This window comes from Haemorhous mexicanus, chromosome 3, assembly GCF_027477595.1.
Source record: "Haemorhous mexicanus isolate bHaeMex1 chromosome 3, bHaeMex1.pri, whole genome shotgun sequence".
NCBI classification, from domain to species: Eukaryota; Metazoa; Chordata; class Aves; order Passeriformes; family Fringillidae; genus Haemorhous; species Haemorhous mexicanus.
Genome location: NC_082343.1, coordinates 99,216,746 through 99,237,282, shown reverse-complemented (window position 1 = coordinate 99,237,282; position 20,537 = coordinate 99,216,746). Strand labels below are relative to the sequence as shown.

At 35.5% G+C, this 20,537-nt stretch overlaps 1 protein-coding gene across 1 annotated transcript in view; it reads right to left on the bottom strand.

Moving 5' to 3' along the window:
• The window catches only part of SNTG2 (syntrophin gamma 2), a 137,936-nt gene that overhangs the window by 68,147 nt on the left and 49,252 nt on the right, over positions 1–20,537 (bottom strand). The window contains exons 7-8 of the mRNA XM_059843310.1: positions 15,360–15,447; positions 11,973–12,064 (exon numbers count right to left, since the gene is read on the bottom strand). Coding sequence (XP_059699293.1) covers positions 11,973–12,064; positions 15,360–15,447 — 180 coding nt within the window. The remainder of the gene's footprint in view (positions 1–11,972; positions 12,065–15,359; positions 15,448–20,537) is intronic.

Below are 20,537 nucleotides of genomic sequence, written 5' to 3'. Positions count from 1 at the left end.
GATATTTTTCTCTTGATGCAATTTCAGTATTACTTTAACATTAAACACAGCTAAATTTTTGTTAATAACTGATACTAGAAAAGAAAGAGCTTTCATTCATAAATGCCATGATTTTTTTCTAAATGCAGCATAGTATACATTTGTAGTTTAAATTAATTTGTTCTATATAACTCTTCTGCATCCTTCTATCATCAGAGAAAAGGAAATTTCCTAATTAAATTCTAGACTAGAACATTCATTTGTGCATTGTGCTCTTATATAATTTCAGAGTAGATTTAAAATTCTAATTCCTGTGTTATCATACTACAGATGGATGACTTTTGAAATTTTATCCTTGAAGTCTTTCTTCAAATGCCTCTACTAGAAAGGCAAGAGTTGAGCATTTCATCTTTTATAAAGATTCCAGTAAAATTTACACAAAGTTAGCTGAGAAAGATTTACAGACATACATATTTAGGTCAAAGTTAGGCATTTGTGCTCTTTCTGAACCAAAATTTTTTATCCCGCACTGTGCGGAGAACTTTCCAGTAGAAAACAGAGTTGAAAGTTAGTTATTTTTATATGAGCTGTAAATAAGCACTGAGTAGTATTTATGAAAGCAAAGAAACTACAGAATGACCCAAATTCAGTTCTGTTCTGCCAGGTATTCAAAAGCCATAAAACTTACACATAATAAAAAGCATTCTGGGAATTATCTGTTTCTTTTTCTTGCTCATAAGGATTTAGGATTACTTTTTCCCCCCTAATGCCCCTTCTTATAGTCAACCAGGGCTTACCTATTTACTTCTTTAAATAAATCAAAATAGTGAGTTTCAAATTCTAACAGGATGACTGAGACTTAATGACAGAAGTATTATTTCCTTGTAAAAGAAAAATTTGTAAAGAAATTGCTGGAGTTGGTAGCCCAAAGGAATGTTTTAGACAGCAATCATTTTGGGGACAGGAATTTAGAGCATTTGCTACCCCCTAGAACCAAACAGGTCTCATTTGTCTGAGGTCTCCTGGTGTTTTTGCAGTATGAGTATTTCACAATCAAGTCTGCAAACTAATTTTGTTTTATGAAATTGGACACAAAAGGCTAAGGTGTCAGTAAAATGTAGAATAAATTTATTAGTATCACAATGAAGAATCTGACACATATTACAGAATTCTGCATGAACTAAAATAATTGACAGAACCCCATGCAATCTGAAGTTGAAAAGGACCAACATAACCTAACGCTGACTGTCTGGAAACCAAATTGTCTAGGAATAAAATAGAAGGTAGCTTATTGCAGTCAAATATAAATACTTGATTATGAACACTGAATCCAAGAATGAAAAAATAAAGGAACATAAAAATTCCTGAAACAACATCATCATCTATTGTTCCCACTCTCTAAACTCTCAAGATGCAAAAAACATCTAGACAATTTAAACATAAAAATATTTTTCTTATGAACTATTACTTTTACTTCTTTTATCAGGTTATTGAACAACCTGATAAATATTGTGTAATTTTCTAGATAATTTAGGAGCATTTGGCAGCAAAAAAAAAAAAAAAAAAAACAAACCAAAAACAAAAGAGTAGGTCACAGAGGCAATTTAATGTTTCCATTTGAGTCCCTTACACTTCAATCAAATGCTTCCGTAGGGTATCAACATAAAGAAAAAGTATCTCAGTGCAAGAAAAAGCTAGAATTTTAGAAAATGTACATCACAGCTATCAATTAGGTTAATGAATTGAAGGGGAAAATTGGCCAACATCACTTGGTCAAAAATCCATTAACCCTAAAGCTATAAACTGCAACATAGAAATTTTCATGTCAAAATACTAAACTGTTAAAACTGCTGTGAACTCCTAAAGGAAACTGGTCTTCCCCCAGACAATTTCAAAGATTTGATATTTGAAAAATACACTAGAAGGAGTAATTTTTTTTCCACTATTCTCAACTACTTATGTCTACAGAAACCCTACTGCACAATCTGAACATTAGTGGCCAAGAACAGCAAATGGGTATGAAGGGGTCAAGCTAGTCTAAGTTTCAAATATGTATTTCTTATGAAGTCATACTCTAGTAACCAGTTTATGGTAGAGCATGAAGTTGGAATTACCTCTCTTCATCTTCTTAAGGCAGAACAGGGAATCCGTAAGACCATTGCATCGAAACAAAATACTATCATAGGACCAGCCGCTCATTTTGTTCTATTTAACCTATAATCTATTAACCATTCAACCTGAGATTCCTTGGCATATTCTCTTCAAAACACATGGAATAAAATAAGAAACTGAGAAGGAAGCAAGTAAAAAAACAAGAGAAAGGGCTGTGGAAGAAGCTCATTATACTGAAAGAGAGATAAAAGAACTGCTAAAAATACAGTAGATAAGTGTATAGCAAGGCACATGAAGAAAAGCAATATTAGCTTTTCCCACTGTAATGGCATATGAACAGATGATTACAACTCAAAATTTTGATCTTGAAATTCAGATATCGAACAGAATTTTTTTAACAATTAGATTAATAAAGATTCATTAGTCTGGAAAAGAAGCTGCTGAGGGAATTGTATGACCGAGATATGTAAAAAAATAAATAACAGAGAAAGGGGTTAAGAAACAGTGGGTCACTTGGCATTTTAACATAAGAAGCAGGGGTATTGATTAGAAGTAAAAGATGTAGGATAAAACCAGAGAATTAATGTGTTAGCCTATATAACAAACTGGTTCCGGAACCATCTATGTCAGAAGTCACCAGAGATGCAGGAAATATTCCCTAGAAATAACTGTACATATTTCCCCTGTTCTTGCATTCTCCTGAGGGCATCTTCTGGGAACAAGCTTTTTGGCTGGATGGTTCTTTGGTCTGACCCAGTGTAGTGAGCTGGCTGACCTTCAAGGCATTTCTCCACTAAACAGCTGCTGCTGCTCATCTTGAAAACTCTTCACATCATTCCTCCAATGCACTAAGATAGAGATCTCTGTAATCACAGCTTTTATGCTCTCGATCATTTTATACCTTCAGTTTTCTGCTGAGGTCACCAACAATGTTGCCAATTAATGCCAATTTGCTTGTAACACCTGCCCATTAAGAGATGGATTGAACACAAAAACCTTGTTTTTGACAGAACAGTGAACAAGAATCAAGTTTTAATGACACATAATCACTACCTACCTGGGACAGCTGTGTACTGTTGAGGTGGAGGAGGACCTAACTCTGTCTCCCATTAGCAATCACTGACCTATGAATGACACTGTAGGCAAGTGCTTTAGTGCTTTCTTAAACAATTGTATAACTACTCATTATGGTGCAACCAAAAAGTCTTCCATGAGGTAGAATAAGTCCAGAAAGTCCACCACTAACAGGGAGATGTAATCAGACATGCCTCTATAATTAAGTTTCCAGCAAGAGCTTAGGAAGGAAGAGAAAAGATAGCAGCATGCTGGGTCTGTCAATTTTTTCCTCTTTTTGTGACATATAATTTGCAGAGTTTGGGACACTCAGTTTTTTTTACCTTACTTTCTTTTAAACTGTCATTGATTTTAAATCTCTGCAAGAAAAATATCATTTCATTGAAAGAAAGTCTTTCTGAACCTTCTCTAGTAATTTAATTTCCAGCTGCTGCTAGGGCCCTACCTTGAAAGTGGCCACAGTGGTTTTTTTTTTAAGTTGACACAGCTTTATCATTAAACATGGGCTTCAGGAAGGCTGAAGCTGGGTTAATTTACTTAGAATCAGAAATACTCAGGGTCACATTACTCAGCAAGATTAATCTTGGTTTTAAATGTTTTTTTAATCTCATATTACAGTGTCTGCTTTGCAGAAAGGCAAATTATGCCCCATCTTTGGAAGTATCCAAGGTCAGGCTGAATGGGGCTTTGACCAGCAATCATCCTGAGTGCTACCACGTGGCACATGCAGAATAACCAGCTGATCAGGTACAGCCAGCATGGGCTTAGGAAAGGCAGGTCCTACTTGACCAGCCTGATCTTCTATTACAAGACCTAGTGGACGAGGGACAGGCTGTGCATGTTATCTACTTGGGACTTCAGTAAAGCTTTTGCTACTGCCTCCCACAGCATTCTCTTGGAAAAGCTGGCAGCCCATGGCTTGGAGAGGTGCACCAATCAGTGGGTAAAATCTGGCTGGATGGCTGGGCCCAGAGAGTGCTGGTGAATGGAGTTACATCCACCAGGGAGCCAGTCACAAGCTGTGATCCCCAGGGCTCAGTATTTGGGCCAGTCCTGTTTAACATCTTTATTGGTGATCTGGAGGAGGGGATCAAATGTACCTCCAGTCAGTTTGCAGAGTACACCAAACGGGGTGGGAGTGTTATCTGCTGGAGGGTAGAAGGAACTGCAGAGGCATTGGGACAGACTCTATCCATGGTATAAGGTTCAACAAGGATAAGTGCCAGATCCTCCACATGGGTCATGATGGTCCCCTGCAGTTCAACAGGCTGTGGGTAGAGTCACTGGGATGGTGGAAAAGGACCAGGATGTCCTGGTTGACAGCTGAACATGACCCTGGGTGTGCCTGGGTGACTACAAAGGCCAATGGTGGAGAAAAGGCGGCTCTGGGGTGTCCTTATCACTCTCCACAACTACCTGAAAGGAGGTTGTAGCCAAGTAGGGGTTGGTTTATTCTCTCTAATAACAAGTGATAGAACAAGAAGAAATGGCCTCAGTTGCACCAGGAGAGGTTTAGGTTGGATATTAAGGAAAACTTTTTTTCAGAAAGGTTGTTAAACATTGGAGCAGGCTGCCCAGTGAAATGATTGAGTCACTGCCCTTGGAGATATTTAAAAAAAATGTAAACAGGACACGTAGAGACATTGTTTGGTGCTAGACTCGGCCATTCTTGGTTAATCTCAGGTTGGATTTGATGATCTTAGAAGGCTTTTCTAACCTAAATGTGTCTATGATTATACCATTTTATGAAATAAGAATCAAGTGTGACATCCATTAGGAAACAATATAACCTTTTACTGATAATTTGGAATTTATAAATTTTCTGCCTTAGAGGATTTAATAGTTCAAAGTACATCATTAAATCCTTGATCCTGCTCTGTAAATTTATATTTCTACAAAACACATATAAGAGGTATGACTAATCTTGATTATTGCCTTTGTCAACACTGGTTCAAAAAAAGTAATATAATGATGATGCTGTTATTTATTTCTCAAAGTAATTTTTGCTGTTTCCATTTTAGTGAGCATTGCTGAGAATTTCTGAAAAAAATATAAAATATCTCTCTGTAAAATATGTATATGAAAATGGTAGCAACATTAACATATTTGATATTTATATATTGATAAATTTTCCTTGTAAAAAAACCTCTGAGGCTTAAATTACAGAAACAAAAAAACCACTGAGTATCTCAAGTTGAGGGGGACCGTAGGGATCACTCAAATCCCTGCTCCTCACAGGACTGTCTAAAATTAAATTAAATCATATGACTAAGAGTGTCTTCCAGACATGCCTTAAACTCTGAAATGCTAAAATAGCTTGGCATAGTTTCATTGCCTTAAGCTATAACTGAAAACATTGGCCAGTAAGTTTCAGTGGATTTCATGACAATCTCTTAGATTAGAAAATACTAGCTTTCATGCATCTTTTTGGTGCCAACTGGAATGTGTTTTGTCAAAGCTCCCTTACTAAAAATGTTTCAGCATACTCAAAAAAAAAAAAAAAAGAGCCTTCAATATAATACACTTTTCAAATAGACAGACTTGCCTTACACTTATTCTGAAAAAAGAGAATTAGTGTTACATAATTTCTTACAACAACACCCAGCAACATTCTACTCAGAGTGAATTCAATGTGGTCTCTCTACACAGTTTTTAGTCCAGTCTGTGATTGAAAGGTATGTATATATACATACCTATATTGGTAGGTTGATTTTCTGTGTATCAATGAACCTATCTGACCAACGTATGGCTGAGCGTTTGCTAAGACTTATTACAGGGACAGACAGAAAGCAGGGGCTTTTTGTTCATTGGAGAAGAAAACATGACTGCTCCATTTAGCAATAAGAATCTCACATTAAATTACTTTAATTTACCGCACAAATACCAAATTTATAGCCAGGAGCAGAGACATGAATGAAACTCTTGTGATGCCCAGACAATAAAACAAATGATGGTGATATCTACTGTAGATAAGAGTCAGAGCTTTCAACTTGTCTCAGAATTCAGAGGGATTTAATTACGATATCAAAATACCTGTGCATCCTTTGATGCAGCATGAATTCAGAAAAGGGTCTGTATTTATTTATTTTTAATGGAATTCATAGATGCAGGTGCACAATTCTGTGACAGTTTTAAGAAGACAGTAATTATCTGGTAAAGTATGCATCACCGAATCATTTAAGAGATAAAGGCTTCTATAGAGAAAACATGCTCTTTCAGGTGAAGTAACAATTTGGAGTTGTAATATGATGTCTTCAAAATTCACTGAAAGCACCTTTTAATTACACAGCTCTATCTACAATATTTTAATTGACAGACGTTTAATTAAATGGGAGGAAGGTGAAAAAGCATGTAAAAAACTCCTTCCTATCAGAGAAAAGAAATACTTTTAATTCTAATGCTGCATCAGATACATGCTTCTGAAATATAATGACTGTTCTTTAGGACATGTAATTGTTTTAATTAATACATGAGTTTACAGACCCTGAGCACCTATATATGATGTTTACATAGAGCCTGTATAGCAGTATATGTTAGGGACTTACACTGCCTTATTCACTGCAATAGCTATGTATTTAAATCAATTGGACTGCTATTCTACCAGTGAGGAACAAATGGAAACCCTTTCAATTATATAAATTTCTTTAGAGGTGATTTACAATGGAAATCTCAATGAATAATTCATTACATCTGTGCTGCTAGGTGCTAATACATTATTATTTTTTTAATGAACCAATGGCGTAAAAGCCTGAGTAAGATATTTTTAGAGAATAGGTATGGACTATTTGTCAGAATCTTGCATCTTTTTCTTTAATTTGTTTCCCTTGAGCTGGTATGTAATTGGTTTCTGAGTAACCTCAACAACCTTGCCTGGAACACCTTTCCAGATATATTCTTCCTTTGGGGATAGGGGACAGGGACCAGTGTAGTTTATATTAAATCTCAGCACAAAAAGTAGAAAGTAATTATGACTGCTCAAAAACCACAATAGCAGTAAGAAATCAAAACCCAACATTAAATGTATATAAGGAAAAGATTCAATGTTGAAATCATTATAGTTTTACACTATAAATGCAAGTGTACCCAAACTTCAGCTGTTTGACACAGCTTTTGGCAGTGTTTTATATCCCCAAATGGGGCATGCTGTCCTTGCTTAGAAAAATTAGCTCAAGGTTAGGGAAAATCTGAATTTCACACAGTCTGCACACCCCTCAGGATAAATCTGAGCCTTGACTCTTGCTTCTCTCTCAGAGATCAGTGTCAATTTGTTGCTGGAGCTTGTGGAAAGACACTGGATGCAGCTTAGAGGGAGAACTTCTTACCTCAATTTTACTGTCAGTTTTCTCTATAAGCCACGTACACATGTACCTGGACTGCCAGAGTTCCCCTATGCTAACATTAAATTTAGAATAATTTTCCTTTTTGCTGCTGCTGCTGAAAACTTGAAATGAGCAAATTAATAAGAACTGTAAAACACAATGTATTCACATGCAAGGGCTATGTATGGGGGAAATATATCTGTAATTAAGAACTAAAACCAACAAATGGGAATTTCTGTGCAGAAGAAACTATCAAGCTGATCAATCAAATGCTAAATACTGGAAGAAATAACTCTGCTGAAAGGATTAGCAGTGACTGTGGGCATTAATAAAAGGAAAGAATATGACTTTTAAAGATAATTTTTATTCACTTCATTAATGTCATAGGGAAAGTCCCAATCAAGTCTAATCACAATTAGAAAAACACAGTACTTCTGTACAGCTAAATCTAAACAAACATTTCAGTCCAAAAGATTTTCCTTACAACTCTGTTGTAGTGAAGTAGGAAAGTGTTAAAAGTTTTCTTCCAGCTTCTATTGCTATGATTTCTAAGAGGTATCATTAGAAACAGAAAATCTGGATTATCTTTCACTGAGTCATTATAATCATTTCATATTTTATTAATTGAGGAAAACTTATTTGCAGTGTGTTCATAAAGGATTTCAGCACAGCAGAAGTACAAACAACTGGAGTGCAGCTGGCTGTGTTTATCTGTTTTACCTTTCTCTTCAGCAAAAAATGGAAGACATGGTGACAATTAATGAGAGTAACCATTGTGTGCCTCTATGTGAGATATTTTTTGTATTTATTACACAAATCATTTTATGAATTTACATTGCCAAATGATACTGTGAACTGGAAGTCAATTCAAAGTTTACCATGCTTTCATACTACATGAGAAAATAAATGGATTTTCAGATCAAGAGTTGGCAGAAGCAACTGAAACCATGAACACATGAAATCATTCCAATAGAAAAAATATTGAACTGAAATTCTGAAGTTTTTCTTCTTAAAGCAAGCTACAGGATGACAAAAACTAAAGAATAAAATTAGCTTTAAAAATTGTGAGTTTATACTAAAATGGAAGACACTACAGGAATATTCAAAAAAAGCAAGAGTATTGAAGCTTTCATACATAGGACATCCATTCAATCTCAATTCAATGTTCTGGTCATACATTCCCCAAGGGTGTCCACCTTACTGTCTTGAATCCTCTTCCCTTTTTACCATTTAGTACTTGGGATTGAGTCATATCATTCTCTCACTCTGGAACTAGGACTACCTTAGACATTAAAGAAGTAGCATGCTACTGGTCCCATCAAGAGCTGAGCATTTGTATTTTTTTCTTTTTTAAAAACTTGATGATGAAGAAGGCAATGTCATTTTTAAAGCAAAACTGTTTAATTTAGCAGATAAAACAAAGGCATCATGAAAAAAATGTTTTAAAGCAATTTAGAAAAATGTAAGTGCCTGTTTAGCTTCATCTAACCAACCAACCAACCATACACTATCAACATTAAAGTAAGTGTAAAGCTTTCTGTGTGTTCTCAAATTACACAAACACACAGAAAGCAACAATTTACTCTGGTCTTGCTTCACTTGTTAGAACTCCCTTGAATTTATATAATTCAAGGAAGCTGGATTCTCAAACAAATGAAAATCCAGTATATTCTGCCTTTGCATTGTAACTTTCATATTATCCCATGGCATCTTAAACAGTAATTTGTTTTATTTACAGTTTTTGTTTTCCACCACTAATTTCTCCAGAGAGCTGGCCTGGATGTCTAGGATATTTGGACACCTGGTAGGAGATCTCTAAAGAACTTTCTTCATTGTTTTAGAGTTAGAAATCTCCAGGTAAACAACCTGTACTCACTAGCCTTGAAACCACTTCCTTTGTATCTTTCATGTTCCCCTCTGGAAATTTACATTGTGTTCAATAAACTACTTATAAGGTACAGATGAATGTGACTGCCACTGTCAATCCCTGTAGCATTTGTCACAGTAGTGCCCAAGCACAAAATAATCAGGTGTGAAGAGAGCCCTTCAGCTCATTTCTCTGGATTTCAGAGAGCCCTGTCAAAGTGCTGTACTGCAAACTGCTCTGATAGTACAAAAGATGTATATAAATCCTGAGGATTGTATCACATCACATGCAGCAGATGCTTCACAGCAGAGGTGACAGAGATAGGTCTAACAGAGGCAAGACAGCACAAGAACTGAAAATGGTACAATCCTATGAGGCAGAAAGAGCTTGCTGCTAAGATGGCTAAACTATTGCCTCTGTGCTACAAGCCATTGTTTTTCAAAAGTCATCCAAAAAAACAGCTTGGTAAACAGGGAATAAAAGTAATTCCTTTGCTCTCATTCCTGTCCTTTCCTTTATATGGTGCTTTTTGGACTAGAATTTCCACTTATAAATACAGGTGCATTGTCTATTACGGCATGGATCTGAGTGTGGTTAGGAAGGTACATAAAACTGCAACAGAAACTGCAAGATGCAGTGTTCAAAGTGAGTCAGATCTCCCCTGTCAGGGTGATGTAAAAACAGGATTCAAATATCATTAGCCTTATTAGGTGCTAGCATTACAGGAAATATCAGTTCTGCTTTTACTTTACCATAAAACTGAAAATATTTAATTGAATAAAATAGAAGTGCTCATTAGATGGTAGTTGAAACACATCCATAACTATTTTTCAAGATATGATCACAGCTCAGTTACATGTACAGCTTGAGAAATGCACAGCTTGAGAAATGCACCATACAGAGCATCATCTCAAAATCCAGTCATTCCTGCTCAAAATACGTAGGGCCTTGCTTTTGAGTTTCACAAGAAGATGCTAGCAATTTTTCATTTTGTTTCCCATGAAGGGAGATCATGACTTTTACGATCTATTATGTAGATTGTGCTGTTTATTCCACTTCTAGGTCATAGTGTCTATTTTACACACAGCACATCATGTGAGTTTATGTCAGGCTTTAGAAAAATTAGGTGCTGTATAAAATCAACCTAGTACCTTTTTTAATTTTTGTTTTTCTGCTCATATTTCAAGCCTATACTCAGTCTTTTGTGTGCTATCTTGTGTGCTGTCTTGTGTGCTAACTCTAAATTACTCTGTTACAAGTCTACAAAACTCCAGTCACTTATTTATATTTTTATAATATGAGAAGTTACAAGTGTTCAGTTCCCACAGTAGTCACAATGATTGTTAAAAATCATCACGACACACTCATTCTAGCATTTAGCAGGCACTAATTTACTAAAATGTGCTAATGCAATCACTGCCATAGCCCTTTTCTTATACGTAAGCTCCTTGCAGAAAGAACTTTCTTTGCCTGCAGAGAACCTGGTAGACAGGCATTGCAGAAGGCTGGATCCTGAGGTTTGGATTCTTTAGTAAGACAACAGTACAAGGCAGCTCAAATTAATGATCATCTGGATAACTGCAAACAAATAAACATGAAACCTTTTGTATCTATGACTATTTTGGACACCAAACACTGAGATACAATATCAGTACAGAAAAGCATATTTTTATTTATTTATTTATTGTACATTATGCCTTAATACTATCATATATGGATATACTTTTAGCAGATGAAAACAAGCTTTAAGGACTAGTATAGAGATACAGTGATCAAAGAAGTGCAAAGCTTGAGAGAAGTACAGTAAGCACCAGACAATTGTATCACGGTCTGAGAAGAAAAGGGAAAACTGAGAAGCCTTCTGTGCATTCAGTGGGTATTCTTTCTGTATAATTTAATATCCAACTGAAAGACTAGAGCTGGGATTTTTTTAGGTGTTGAAAAGGTTTAGAGCATGAAGGTCCATGTCCTTGTACAGCTAGTCTTTACATCTTCAACCTTCATTACTAAAAGGACAGCACTGTTGCCTACAAAGACACCCTATGTTCTTTGGTGACTACCACTTTTCCTGGAGGAAAGAACTTCTTTTCTTTCCCCACAATGTTGCAATTAATTTAATCGCAGTTGTTCATTAAAGAAAAAAGAACTGAATATCTTCTGGGTTAAAGAAAGAGACTTTTTTTTTCCCCCTCTTATATTTCTTTCTCTTTTTCTCCCTATCTTTTCTATTAAAAAAAGTTTTCTTCAGGAATTCAACTTTACATTATTTTCTTAATTTCACCTGCATTTTGGCATGTCCAGCTGGATTAAATTAAACAGTGTAATGCAACAAAGTATGACAAAAGTTCACATGAATTCATGTCTTAATAATGATTAAATCTTACTGTGTTCACTCTTCCAAAGGTCTCAGCTGTCTCACAGTAAAAACCTAGCAGTTCAGGGCCATGTGTTGTGGACTTTGTAAGCATGGAATTTTACAGTATAAGCACTTAAAAATCAATCAAAGCAAATAACAACAAGAACAAAATTAGGTTAGCCTTACTTTAGCATTTTGAAGCTCAAAATGGGAAAAGAACTTATAGAGCTCGCACACACCATGCTTTTATTATTCATTTGCATACCGTGTTAGTTGAGTTTCCATTCAAATGTAAGCCACTGTCAAAGAGAGGCGATGAAGTTCCACTGCTATGATCACTGGATGGTCCAGGGGAACCTGGAAATCAGTTCAAGAAAAATACCTGCTGATGTTAAAAATATATGTATATATCAGACAATATCTATTCCAGACAATATCTATTCCAGCTGTAAAACAGAGGAAGTATTTTTAATATAATTCCCCACACCAAGACAGAAAAACTACTTGTATTTTAGAAAAACAGACAATTAAATATCCATATGCTATATTTAATGTCTAGGAATAAAAAAAGGTTTCTAGATGTCATTGAGAGGGGCTGTGCTCATAGGATCTATTTGTATGCTTAACTTTTTTTGCAGGATTGAGCCTTTTCTCACTGAGAATGAGATATTCAAAACAAGCAGTCCTTGTCTCATCCTTAAGTGATACTTAATCAGTATCTATGAATAAACCCATGTCAAACTCTGGGTTTTTTGTTGGCAATAACGAAGGAGTGGAAAATATTAAAAAATGTTGTGAGAACTGTAGGTAGATATTTCCATGTTACGACATATTGTGCTTTTGCCATGACATGAGATGGTGTAGGGAAGAGAGATGTATAAGAAGGGAGCAGGGGAGGCAGATGCTACTCCTGATGATGTGCTCATAGTGATGATATCGGTTGATGGGAAGAGACAGTATGATTGCAGCTAAAATGAACACACCACAGCACTAAAACTGCCAGCACAGCAGCTGGTCTGACCAAATGCTGGAAGGTAGGGGACCAAATGCCTGAGTCTTCTGGGATGGCTGGAGTAGCCAAGACACTTCAGAATTATGCATGTATGCACTTAAATCCTGCCTGCAGTGTGATTTGGGAATTCTTTATTGCATAATGGAACTGCTACTTAGCTTTTTAAATGTGTCATTGATGTTTCATGACTGGAATTCCCTTTTGCGTATGGACTTGTGAAAAGCTCTTCTTGAAATGGGGTGCTACTCTCTGGGTGTAACCCATTACTATTCTCTGTAACTCCAGTTTATTTATTGTATTAAATCATAACTATTTTCCATAATTTTATCCACCTTGTTTCCTTATATTCTCTCTACAAGAATGAATATTTATAGCAAGCCATTTACCAAAGATCACTTGACTCACAAACCTCGGTTTCAGCCTCTATTGAATGGCTACACAGAACATTCTAGAGAGGTGCAAGTAAGCTCTTGTGGAGGTCCAGGTTCAGCTCAGGAGAAGGGTCATTTCTTAAGTCCCTTACATGTCTGATCATACTGGGCAGGTTCTTTTTGAGAATGTGGTATAAGGCTGGGGTCATGCATGAGACTGGGGAGGGTAGTATAATGCTTGCCAAAAATTTCCTTATGCTTTGAATAAAGGAAGCAAATCTGATAAGCTGCCCAAAATAAGCAGTTTGCACACAAGATGTCTCATGTCAGAAGCACTGTTGCACTCCTTAGTAGTCTGGTAGCTTGTCTGAAGTGGCACTGTCATTGCTCTTCAGAAAAGGTTTTCTTTGAACAGTAATCGGGGCAGAGCCCAAAAACTGTTCACTAGTCACATTGAGATGGGAGATGGCCTCCATAATGATAACTGCTTTCTGTTTCCAGAAATAGCACTTTATGGAAGCAGTGCCATGATCTCAGCCTCCCAGACAAAAATGCTGCAGTATCTCCTGGTGAGAAAGCCAAGCTCCCCATGATGCCCAGAGAGGGCACCAATATTACTGGACCTATGTAAACTACTTGTGAAGGTGGCAGCCAGCTTGTGTAGAGTGTGTACTAGGTCTTAGTGGCAAGGGTTTATGGGCTGGGATGTCTCCAGAAGTGGGAAACGGTTGGGGCTGCTCTGTGTCAGACACAGACAGATCCAGCCAGATCCCACATTACCACTGGGCCATGCAGCTGAGCTGGTAGCACCTCTGGGAAACTATTTAACAAAGGATAAAATGCAGAAGGGCAGAGACAATAGTAAGGAAAAGAGTGACACAAAAATCAAATGAACCTCAAGGTCAGTGAAGAAGGTGATGGACAATTTATTTGTTTTTGTTTCTCATTGCCTGGATCTATTTTAATAGGCAATACATTTATCTAAGTTTCCGCACATTGCCTCTGCTTTGGCCATGATGGTAATTAGTAGCTAATCTCTTTTGACTTAAGAGGTTTTTTGCTCTATTTGTACACCATGTTATGTTTGAGAACAGGGAGTGAGAGAGTGTCTGACTAGGACTTTGGTACTTAGCTAGGGTTAACCAAAGACAGGAGTACAGTTCAAGTATGTGGTGACAGTCTACAAGATGAGATACAAGTTCTAATAGCACTGACATAGTCACAAATAAATATGCCCAATGACACAGACACTACTGGTAAGATGCTGCTAATTTACCAAAATCACGTTTAAGCTTGGACACAGTTATCCAAGGAACAGTCAATTTTAGAGTTGTCTGGTGATCTAGTAGGAAAAGTAGGAAAACCAAACCAGAAGACTCATTATAAGAAACACTGGCCATATATTTTCAAATGAAAATGATAAGCAGTAAGCACTGAAAGAAACGTTCTAGCATGAAATGTATAGTTCAGCTTAGTTATAGTTATAGTTCAGCTTAGACACCTATGAGTCTCATGAAATTAGGAAAAAACAAGTATACAGTTGAGTAATTTGAGCAATTTAAATAAATAAAATCTAAATCAATCCAAAGAACAAGACACACTTAAAAACTTTTTGCTTATTTTGGACAGAAAATAATCTGCTAAAATAAACTGGTGCAAAATTGTTAATTTGATTAAATAAAGTGATTTATTATGAACATTTTTCGACTTGCAACACTGATCTCAACTCTGCAACTTGAATTTTTTATCTGATAACCAAAAGAGCCCCAAACTTCCCTGATCTGTATTGTTCATACACTTTTTAGTAATGCCACTGTTAAACTACTCAGCTGTCTCAATCAACATAATTCTGCTGACAAAACCAATCAATATAGTAAAGTAATTTATGAAATTTACATAACTAATGTTATCCATTTGTATGGTAAGTGTCCTCAAAGTAACTTTCAGAGTAAATGTATGATTCAAATGTTTGCAAACACTAGTTTATTGTATTCAGGCAAAGCTTCTATTGAAAAACTTTCAGCTATCACCCATGACTGTACCGCATTATAAGGATTTTTTTCAGTTTTATTTTGAATAAATTATACATAAGCAGCAGAGCAGTATGCATTTGATTCTTATATGTTAAGCAGTAAAGAAGACAGACAATTTTCTATTTTTTCCTGTAAAGCACTCAAGGATTGAATTTCTATTTCTGTCACTGTCAGCTTATTACAAGAACTCTGCAAAGAGGAAAACAAATTACTCCCATTCACTAATTTCCTCTTACCTAATGGGAGCTTTAAAAATGATGGAGCCTCCCTGAGGTATTGAACTGTGATGGTAATTTCATCTCCAGCATTTCGCAGTAGGTGTACCTGTAAGTGTGACAAATAACAACTACTTTAAACCAAAGAACAATCAGTCATGGAAAGCACAATACTTACAATGAAAGCAACATTCCTGTTGATCTATAATAAACTCAGTGTAAGCATTTCTGACTTAGAATGTAGAATAGTTGAGGATCAAGCCACAGTAACAATGGAAAAGAGTAGGCAAGACCAGTAGAACAACCTGAATAAATAATTTGCTGGGAAGCCTGATATTACATACCAGCTGAACACAACTTCCACTAACAGATTTTATAAAACTGACATAGGATAGTAGAGAAATATGTGTTTATGTAGATATAATACACTAATTTTGTCTGTATAAAAACAGAAAGATACATGGAAATATATTAATACATCATACACATTTTGATCTTAAGTATTTGGTTTGATTGATTTCGGTACCAAATTAAGCACACTTTGTGTTTCAAATACAGTCTTGAGTTTTGTGTCTTTATTGTCTGTAAGCATTCATTAACCAAAAAGGGGAACACACACACACACACACACATACACACACACACACACATGTATAGACATGTTTTAAACCATCAGAATTCACTTTGGGGCATAGCACGCTACCACATAAAGTGTTTTTTTTTTTAAATGCAGAACTACAAATATTATTTCTGATGCAACTTAGTTGTACTACAGGGCAAAGGTGTTCCCCAGTTTCATATGCATGACTCTCAGGAAGCAGGTATTGTGTTTGGTTTGCATGTGGCCTGTACCTACAGGGCTTGCATATCCCTGACCCAGTTTGTCAGAAACGGATGCTACATCTTGTGGTCTCTAATCTGAGCACAACCAGAGCATTCATCCACCAAGCAGAAAAGTAATTAACTGTAGCAAACTGACTTATATAAATGCATTTAATGGTTTAATGTGCTGGGAGGAAGCTGGTGGTTGTGTTGTTCCAGACCACTGTTTTAGCACAATGCCATGTCGGCCAACAATAAGAGATGCAGGATTATCTCAAACATTTTAAGTTTTCCACTTGTGTAAATAAAATAATGCTTACACCAGAGACTGATGTATTCACTTACATGAAAACATCAAGTTTATGTCTGATGGAAACCAAGACCTTTTTTTCTTCTTTTTTCTTCCACCCCAATCTCCCCCCTTGCTCAATCTGCTTTTAAATGATTTTCTATGAAAAATACAACAGCCAGTGCTACCTACTCAACCCCAGAAATCTGAGTGTTGTGCTTTTGTGGACCACTGGCTAAAAGAGAACCTAAGGTCTCATTGTGAGAAAAAACTCTGTGGAGAAAAATAATATGATCACTGATTTCTGATTAAACCATTTGAAGATGGTCACAACAGGAGTAAACAAGACTGACAGTGTAGCAAACTTTGCATGCATTTTTAAGGTCATACAAAAGTATGTTAGGGCTGCAAAGCAAACCTGTGTGTCCTAAATTCTAAGGTGCAAGAAAACTAGGTCTCCTGAAATCCTCTGCCCTTTATTTCCTTCAGGAAATTTCCTACTTCCTAGTTTAGACATTATTTATTACTCAATAAACACTGAAGATGATTGGTAGCTTTGCTAGTCTCACTCTACTGTTACAAAGATAAGACAATCAATATATCCCCTTCCAAATTAAAAATGTCAGAAAGTATCAGGGCAGGGAGAAGTCACAGTTGGCAAAAAATACAAGATCGTGTTAACAAGTGCTGCTGTACTTGTAATACCATTTTACTTTTCACTGCATGGTAAATCTATTAAAAATGCCAACTTTAGTTTATAATCAGTACAGGAACAACAGTGTTTTGCATAATTAAATAGAAAATTTCAAAACCAACAAATTTTAAGCGTGGTCCTGATACATTGAATGGGAAGAAATATAAATCAAATAAAATTAATACTGAGAACTCACTTTCTTATTCATGATTGCCTTTTTAAATAAGCTAAAGAAGTGAAGTACTTTATTTTACCTTCAAAATAACAAGAAAGAATTTTAATTTCTTAATAGAAATAAACCTATTGCAAGCACGGAAGAACAACTAAGTTTCCTCTCAATTAAGCAAGGAATGTTTGCACACAAACATTTATATTTGTCAAGAGATGAGAGGAGACAGCATGACAGACCTAGTGCCTAATGTACTTTTGGAAGACATTAGTCAAATTTTACAAAAATAAATCCAAAAATTGCTGGAACAAAACAAAACAGTAGACTAAAATCTGTTGCAGAGCATGAGATTTCATTTTTTATTTCAATATACTTTGAAAAGGAAATAACTCCAATATTAATGATTTGGTTTGCAATTTCCAAGCATCACTAGTATCTTAAAAGATATTCCCACTGTATCATACTGTCATGAAGCTGCTTAGTATTCCTCAGGTAGTGCCTGAAGAGGTCAGAGTGTTGAACCACACAAATACTAACACAACTAAATCAATTTCAGTGATCACAAGAAGGTCTTAACAGTCAGAAGGTCACTAAATAATGCACTGCTTTGTGATGCTGAAGCTTTTGCAGAAGTCCAATAAGCCCAAAAAAGACAAATCCAGTATCTTTGGAGTAACATTCACTGCTACACTGTTGTTGTAAAATTATTATAAGACAATTGCAGAAGCAAGTGGGTTTTGTTGTTCTTTAAAGGTTGATTAAATGCATTTAGTGCAGCTAACTCTGTGTGTGTGTCTGTGTGTGTGTGTGTGTGTGTGTGTGTTCATGTGTATAAAGGAAAAAAGGGCTTCAGCTGAAATGCTTGCTTTTCATGCTGGCTCCAGTTTGCAGGCTTTGCATATCTTTAAGAACATTTATCAGCCCAGGGTTTATTACTCTTTTTCTCACATGCATTTCTCAGGAACAGAAAGGAGAAAATGTTACAAAAATAAATAGGAGATTCTGTATCTCAACTATCTACAGCAGAAAGTCTGCAGAGAAAAATATGACATATTTTAGGACAACCTAATGACTTTTATCATCTAATTTTTACTGCCAACACCCAGTGAAGGGAAATTCTATAAACATCTATGCAGACAAGCCAATGGCACAATGCAAAGCTGCTGGCATTCCTTTTAAATTCTGATTCTTTGTGTTTATTGTGATTTGATCTAAATCTTCAAACATATCTGAATATTAATATTCACATTGCTCAGAGATTTAGAAAACATTTTGGCTGTTTGAAACAGGTTCTGTTTTATTAAGAACTGCAGTTAAAATTGAAAATGAGAATGTTTTTGATGAATTATTTCACCCATATGGCCCCTTAGCCAATATCTATTCTGAGAGCAGAAGAAAAATCATTTCACTGTGGCCATTTAGGAGATTCAACTCTAAAGTATTTGCTAATATATTTTCTAGAAATCAGTAAAGATCTTAGGATACAAAGAAATCCTCACAGATTCACAGATATGTATCTCTAAATACAAAGAATATGAATGATAACCTTACACTTTAAACACAGGAAGTTGGATGAAATTAATCTTATCTTGCATGCTTTGAAGAATATTTAAGTACATAAAATGGACTAAAAGTCTGAAGCAAAAATTCTGGAGTAGAAGGATGTGAATCACCTGATGAATGCCTGAGCTTGAGGTACAAGCACTTCCCAAATAAAACACTTGAAATTCACATGAAGTGCAAGTCTTGGACTTGAAAAGTATCTGGGTGGAAGGTTATGTACAAGCCTGCAACAGAGCAGGCAAAAAACTGAGATGTAGTAAAATATATGAAGAATTAGACCATAACATATAATAGTTAAAAAACAAAAAGCCCCAATGAAATCTAGATAACTAAAAGTTTTAAAAAATTCTTCACTCTTCAGACAGAACAATAGTATCTAACACTTAAAATACCTCCTGGGCAAAAATATACTTTGAGGCACTTTAGGAAACTTGGCAATTTCAGCTCAAAGCAAATGAGCAGGGCTCTAAAAAATCTGGAGTTGTGCTTGAATGCCTATGAGTCGGCAAAAGAGATGTGTGACAAACAGACAACTTGCAGTACAGGTAGATTTTAAAATGACAGTTGATTCAAAATGGCTTTAAAAATAGTTTTTAAAATTAAAATTGGATTGTAATTCATATTGGAAGACCATGAAGTAGAATTAAGTTAGTTCAAGAAACAATGTTTTCTTGATACATGTCTCTTTTCCAATGATAAAATATGGAATGGTTTCAAATAAATACTTTTGATTCTTCTTTTCCTTAGCATTGCACTATTCAATGAGCAATAATCTCTTTTTAAATGCTTAGTTGGCTAATACAAAACAAGCCTTTGTGTCTGAACAATTTATACAAATTTGCTAGGAAAAATGGTAGTCAATGTAGCCTTTAAAAATTTTCACAGATTTAAGCTCAACTGCCACTTCTTGTTTATTCATGTTTTAATTCTTAATTCTAAATGAAGTAATTTCATTAATTATATTGTTAATTAACTCATTTCTAAATTTTATCTAATTTCTGCCTATAAATACAATAGAAGACATTTTTACACATATCTTCAGTATCAATTTTTAGCAAATAATGCTGCTTCTGTACAATAAAAATACCAGGCATTATGAACAAAAAAATAAATGATTTCAATTTTTTTTCATTATTCTGTACATATTTTTTTTCTATTTAAATACATGCTCTAGCGTGTAATTAGCATTGTGTAAACAATGCTTGCAAAACTGTCTGGAAGATCAAAGGTGCTGTTACATACTGTGCATTGGAAAATAAATTTTGAGTCAACTTGGCTGTTCCCTGAAGTAATTAAAGTTTAAATAAATTTTTTAAGGATAACTATTACCTGAAGCATGGAGACCCATTCCTAAGAAAGTAACATTTTCAAAAAATTCCAGGAATATCAGTGCATTATGGGGACTTCTCTCTGGGAATGAAGGTCAGTCTCAACTGTGATCAGTGTGCTGAAAATTAAAAGGGTTCAAAACCACAGAACTCAAAATTAAAGAGCAAGCAGTATGTTTTATTGCTTATCTACTGTTATGCATTACCTGTAAAAAGAAAGAATTGTCTCAGGTATCAAAAACTCACAACAGACAGACACACTTGTCTGACTCCATGTGATTGCAAACACATATGGTAAAGCAGAATCAGGACCCATAGACTTGCAAACACTTCT